This window comes from Monodon monoceros, unplaced genomic scaffold (genome assembly GCF_005190385.1).
Source record: "Monodon monoceros isolate NGI ecotype Baffin Bay Population unplaced genomic scaffold, NGI_Narwhal_1 Super_Scaffold_4, whole genome shotgun sequence".
NCBI lineage: Eukaryota > Metazoa > Chordata > Mammalia > Artiodactyla > Monodontidae > Monodon > Monodon monoceros.
Window position 1 is genome coordinate 45305663 of NW_021703781.1, and position 6777 is coordinate 45312439.

The 6777-nt window shown below is 38.7% G+C and overlaps 1 protein-coding gene across 2 annotated transcripts in view; it reads right to left on the reverse strand.

The window, feature by feature from the left end:
• The window catches only part of RNLS (renalase, FAD dependent amine oxidase), a 266259-nt gene extending 259815 nt beyond the window's left edge, over nucleotides 1-6444 (reverse strand). The window contains exons 1-3 of one of the 2 annotated variants that reach the window (XM_029245138.1): nucleotides 6024-6217; nucleotides 5027-5132; nucleotides 4280-4422 (exon numbers count right to left, since the gene is read on the reverse strand). In XM_029245138.1, coding sequence (XP_029100971.1) covers nucleotides 4280-4422; nucleotides 5027-5132; nucleotides 6024-6141 — 367 coding nt within the window. In that variant the 5' untranslated portion in view covers nucleotides 6142-6217. Of the gene's footprint in view, nucleotides 1-4279; nucleotides 4423-5026; nucleotides 5133-6023 lie in introns of both variants that reach the window. The other variant, XM_029245137.1, reaches the window with a different exon arrangement.
• Nucleotides 6445-6777: the final 333 nt, after the last annotated feature.

The window sequence follows — 6777 nt, forward strand, 5'->3', positions numbered from 1 at the left end:
ATTCAAAAGCAAAAGGACTTGGTTCATCACTGTCTAAAGGTCATAGGCAGGAACCAGCAGGTGATTGATCTCCCTGTTTGCATAAAGAAGTAAAATGGCATTACTCCTTAGTAGCCCCTTCCCCCTGGGGCAGGGACTAACCAATGAAAGAGGGGGACTAGGGGAAGGGCACTATGAGTTTGTTCTCTTGAGCCAGGTGTCCATTGACATGTAGAACCAGGGTAGGATGGGAGCAGTCTCTCATACTGTAGGGGAAAACCTGGAAAGGAAAATATGTTAAATCATAGGTATGAGACCCTTTCATTGTCCTCCGTGAGATCATTAAAAGGAAATGACAACAGGGTCAGCTTAAAGAGAGTGCTGGTCTCTCACTTACTAGTTAAGCCACCATAAGCAAAGTACTTAACCTCCTGGAGTCTCATTTTTCTCATTAGCACATGGGGAGAATGATAACCACCTTGAATGGCTATATGAGAATTAGAAATGATGTATGTTAAGAGCCTAACATAGTATCAGATAAATAGCACTTAACAAATGATAGAGTAGCTTTTGTTCTTTTGAATTTCTCCCACCCCCAACAATGACAACCAAAAAAGTAAAACAACAGAAAAAGCACATTTTACTTACTCAAGAAGATTGTATTAATTGGGAAGACAGGCAGTAGGTAAAACTGATGTCAATAACGCAGTTTTCTCTGTAATAAGCTTAATGTGAACACATGAGACAATAAATGAGAACAGACCATAAGGTGAAGAGGCATGTGCCTATTTCCTCCTGCCCTTTACTACTTATTCTGGGAAACTGGTCTACTTAAATATTGGCTTTCGAGAGTTGAACCTATTCTAAAGCATACCTGATTAGACATACCCAATACAGATAATTTCCCTGGAAGTGTAGTCCCAAACTAAATAAAACTGGTTGGACCATCAGACTGTGGGGTTGTGAACTCAACTGATCCCAAAATGTAGAGTATTTTTTGGAATGACTTGGCAATTTGGGTTCTTATGCGCTGAGCACATGCAAAGGTCAGCTTCATTCAAGTAGACTATTTTTTAAACTAACATTTATCAAGAGATTTCTATGTACATGGCCTATTATTTGCTTAAATTGACAATGAGTGCATTATATCCTTTATTCCTCACAAAACTTAGTACTAGGTACTGTTATTGCTCTCATTTTTCCAATGAAAGAACCAAGGTATAGATTTTAAAACTTTCCTAATATTACATAGCTAGGAAATGGTGGTAGAATGTGAATTTGAATCCAGGTCATTCTGATTACAGGGACCCTCTCGACTTATATTGTGGAAACAACTAAAATAAGATAGAAACCATTTATAGCACAGAAAGCTTTAAAGAAGTTTAAAGAATGCTTAAATGGATATAATTATAAAATTTTAAATGGTATAGATAGGGTCTACAAAGCCTCTAATAATGGATCTGGGTAGAGGGTGGAAAGACCTCTTGAAGCAGTACAAAGATAATATTTAAAAAAACTAAGAAAAAGTTTACATACACTCAAAATATGTAGACCTTGAACTCAATTATATAAAAACTCATTTTAATAAAAAGCAGAAAGTATGTCACAAAATGGACTTATTGTTGATTTATATATCATAGTGACACTTTCCCCTGCTATTTTTCTGTATTTTCCAAATTTTCTACCAGTAGTATGTAATTCTTTTTTAAAAGTTACTTTTGAAATAAATATTTTACATAGTGATAAGAAAACCTAAAGTACTCACACTCTGAACAGACTGTACAAATTGAAAGAATAAATAGGTTTTTACTAAGAATTGGCTAAATTAGAATGAATATATGTATATTTATATATCTTAGAAATCTAAATCTATATCACTATACCTACCTACTATGTACAAGGTACTATTAGATTCTGTTTGAGCTACAAATAATTAAATATGACCTCTTCTGCCAAGAGTTTCCAAAGCAAAATTGGAAAATAAAGCATATATTCCCCCAAACACGTAACACAAAAGGGTGTAGGTACAATGTATTCAAGGAGTGTCCCTCAGCTATATGAGGCAGGGACTTTGGTTCATGTATCATTAGTGCCTAAAACAGTATATAGTAAGCACTCAGTAAATGTTTATTGAATGAATGGATGTATGCATGCATGGATGGTTAGATATATAATACAATTAGTAAGTACTTGGAAATTTTAGTAAGTATGCACATCTAATTTGGGTTAAGTAAAAATCATGATGGAAATGAGATTTTTTTTAAAGTTGTATGGTGGCAATATATGAAGCTGACGGTGACATTCTACAAAATGTCCAAATGGTGTCACCATCTGTGATGGTTAATTTTATGTGTCAACTTGACTGAGTCATGGGGGTTCCCATATATTTGGCAAACATTATTCTGGGTATGTCTGTGAGGGTGTTTTTAGAAGAGATTAATATTTAAATTGGTAGACTGAATAAATCAGGTTGCCCTCCCTAACATAGGTGGGTATCATCCAATCAATCAAAGGCCTGAATAAAACAGAAAGGCTGACCCTCCCAGGAGTAAGACAGGCAGTAGGTAAAACTGATGTCAATAAACGCAGTTTTCTCTGTAATAAGCTTAATGTGAACACATGAGACAATAAATGAGAACAGACCTATGTTCTGTTCTGTTCAGTTCGAAGACGATAGCCTTCGAAATGGGACATTGTTTTATTCTCCTGCCTTCAGACTTGAACTGAAACATCAGCTCTTCCTGGGTCTCAGGCTCACCAGCCTTTGGACTGGAACGGTACCTTTAGCTCTCTGGGGTCTCAGGCTTTTGGACTGAAACTAAACCATCAACTCTCCTGGGTCTAGCAGATCTTCAGACTTGCCAGCCTCCAAAATCACATAAGCTAATTTTATACGATAAATCTTTATCATATATATATCGTGTATATATATCCTCTTGATTCTGTTTTTCTGGAAAATCCTGATGAATACACCATCATAGACTAAATCCTAGATGGAGAAAGGGCTTCACCCAGAATGGTATTTACTATGTCCTCATGTTGTATATTCAATCTCACTGGCCCCTCCCATGCCCAGTATCAAGGATTCTCAGGGTTCCCAATTAGTAATATTTGATGAAGGAGACCAAAAAAAACAGTAATTATTCTAGAAATAGCTTATGAAACAAAACAAATACTCAGCCTTATACCTTTCCTCAGTGCTCTTCAGTTGGGCAATTATTTATGATTCATCAAGAAGCCTATTTCTGTTTTAAAAAATAAATCATTTATCATCCAAGATTATTTATCATCTTTTTCAAAAAAGTCCATTTTAAAACACTTATAATAAACATAAAGAACAAATGAAAATCCTCATAGAAAATGGGCAAAGGTTATGAATAAGACATTCACAAGAAAAAAAAAGCACAGATGTGGTTAGCAAAACAAAGATGCATAAACTCACTCATAATTAAGTAAATGCAAATCAAAACACAAGGAGATACCATTTTAACCCATCACATGGGCAAAATTTTTTAATTTCCATAATATCAGGATGTGTGGAAAGAGACGTGCTCCTTCACTATTGATGAGATATTCTTTAAGAGGAAGAGATGGCACAACCTAGTTAAATAAAAAATGCACATACCATTGACACACCTACTGTACTGCTAGGAACTGATCCTACAGATATGCTTTCACAAGTATGTCAGGGTTAAACATTGCAGTAATATTTGTATTAGCATAAACCAAAACAACCCCTCATCCCCCCCCAAACAATCTACATGCTTACCAGAAAGTTAACAGTTAACTAAATAACAATACACACATACCATGTAATACTGAACAGGCATTGAAAAGAATGAAGCACACTGAATTTGCTGATATGAAAATAGACCCAAGATATGATTCACTCTATGATTATGCATCAGTCAGGAATCTCCGGAGAAACAGAACCAATAGGATATATATAGACTTAGATAGAGATAGAAATTGATTTATTATAAACATAGATGAGAAAAGTATAGAATGGCTTATGTAAAATAATCTCGTTTCTGTTTTAAAAAAGAATATATACAAATATATGAATAGGTAAATAGAGACAGCCACGTAGAACAATAGATAGATGCATAAACATTTTTCTGGAAGCATATATTGGAAACAATGATTACTTTAGGCGAAGACAACTAGCTATTGAGTGGTGAGTAGGAGAACATTTACTTTATTTTATAACTTTCTTTATAGCATTAATATTTACTTATGTGTATAACTTTTATTTTAAAATGCTAACTTTAAAAGAAGGCAGAAAAAATTCTCTTCTCACCTGATTCTTTCAAGTAATGGTTAATAATTGAAGAAACTCCATGAGGTGCCACAAAGTTACAATCTCCTTCTTTCATCACCATTCCTTCAATAGGAGAGGTCAGAGGCTTCAAAACACCAGGAGCTAACAGTTCTTCATAAAAACTGAAATAAATCAATATGTATAACATAACTATAAGCTATACTTAGCTCTAAATACTATAGTCTCTTCCAAGAATTCTTAGAGATTACAATCCTAAATAATAACTAGAAATCTTCTATGAACAACTCAACATATGTTTTATGTTAATAAAAACTATAATTCAGGTGAAGAATGGAAATGTTTTGAGAATCCATAGTCTTTTGCTAATCTTAGTCAAAGGTCTGTTTTCTCATATATTTCAAAATTAAAGACAGTGAAAATCAAAAGAAAGATATTCAATACACCAGGTTTAAATCTGGTTAAGATTGACTTCCATCACAGCTATCTGTCCTCTTCCTCAGCACCAACATATGAACTCTTACTTATTGAGCCCTTACTATGTTCCATGCAACATCTCATCTGATGGTCACAACAATTGGATGAGGTATGTATTACAATTTCCCCGCTTTACTCAGGTTAACCTTTTACTGCTAATACGATCATGATGATAATATAATTTCACTATATTACAAGAGTCAAAGTTTAACCCTGCTAAAAATGGATGATTTGTATCTTTTTACATCCTACAACCAGTAAGACTGATTCCACCCCTTTCAACTGACTCACCTCTGGTGTTTTTTGGCATAATGAGGAGTGCAGGTGATGTACTGGGCACCCAAGTCCACTGTGCTCTGTGGATTATGAGGACTGCTGGCTGTGGTCATTCTTCCCCCTTGAATTAGTCCCCAGGAAGATGTCTTAGTGCATTAGAATGAACCTTTTGCAGTTGACGCTATTCACCCCAGGTTACCACAAATAGATTACTTAGAACTGTTTTAGGAAACATTTTAAATTTTTAAAAGAATTTTTTACTTTCATAATAATTAATATATTTTTAAATATTCTGTTTTCTCCAGATTACGGACATCTAGAAAACGTTTTTTTATACCGAAGATTTTGTCATCTAACATTGTCAGGAAGTAATTAAGAGACAATTTGGTCACTGAGTGTGAGATATTTTTTTAAAAGAACTCATGAATAACGCGCCACCCTTCAGCACTGTGACTGAGGCATCTATTTACCTATCTGAGTAAAAGGAATGAACGAACGGACAAAAGAAAACAAAATAATGAATGAAACGTCAGAATGAACGAATCAACGAATGCTCTCCCTCTTGCAGTCAGATTTCAGGAGATGGACAGGATGCTGTCAACTAAATCTTCGTAAAGTCTTGGTCAATGGGCACTTGAGGATTCTCATAATCTAGAGATAAGCCTCCAAGGCACAGAGCGGCCAAGAAAAAAATCCGTTTCTTAGCGACAGCGGCAGGCCCAGGATTTGCAAACTCCAGTCAGGATCCCTCCCAGGCCGCTCAGGCCGCCCTCTGAAGCGCTCTCGGCACTCCCGCCCCACCCCCCAGCCCAGCCGGGGTCGCCGCTTCCACCCGCGCGCCCTCTCAGGCTTTACGGGCGCCGGAAGTCTCCGATCACATGACCAGAAGCCCGCCGAGCTGCTGGAATTTCTTCACAGACTTACCCCGGGAGGGCCCACGCCACCTCAGAAGCCATGGTCCCCGCCGGCTTCTTCCCCCCCCCCCCCCCGTTTCGGCCGGGAGACGACCCACCTGAGTCCCCGGCCTTGTCCCACACAGCGAGGTGCAAAGGACGAGTCGCCGCCTTCCTCAGCAGCGCTGCGCACAGGCTTCCCGTCAGCCCGGCGCCCACGATCAGCACCCGCGCCATGGCCCGCTGTCTCCGCGGCGGGGTGGCCAGCCTGCAGTAGGTGGAACAGCCAAAGTTCAGCGGGTTAGAGATGTCGGCTCCGCGCTCCGGGCCCCACCCGGCCCTTGAGCAGTTCCTCGGCTGGCCTGCAGGGGGCGGAGAGGAGGCGACCGGGGCTGAGGGGATGATAAGCGCTGAAGAGCAGCAAACCTTGGCTTTCCCCTTGGTTTGAGGGCCAGGAGCTGGCTTCCAAGACAGGCTGGCCCCATCCGATAAGCTGTGAATTCCAGCCTGCCCCTCGCCCCCTGTAAACCTGTAAATCATGTAGGTTAGAGTGTGAGACCCCGCCTCGCCACAGGGCTGGTGTTGATTACCGCGGAGACCCAGCCCAAGGTAACTTACTAGGGTAACTATGCCTTGCTGGAACCTTTGCTAGCTTAGTATTCTAAGTCCGAACGGAGCTTACCAGCGATGCCAGAGCCAGCTTTTTTCAATAGACCTTAATGGCTACTATTCACATAATAGGAAAAGAGTTTTGGAGAGATTTTCTTAAACTAGCCCTCGGGCTTTGTGTAAGGGATATAACATTTTTGAACCTCAATTTCGCCATCTGTGAAAGGGGGCCAAAAAATTCTACATTCCAAATTGTTGAAAATT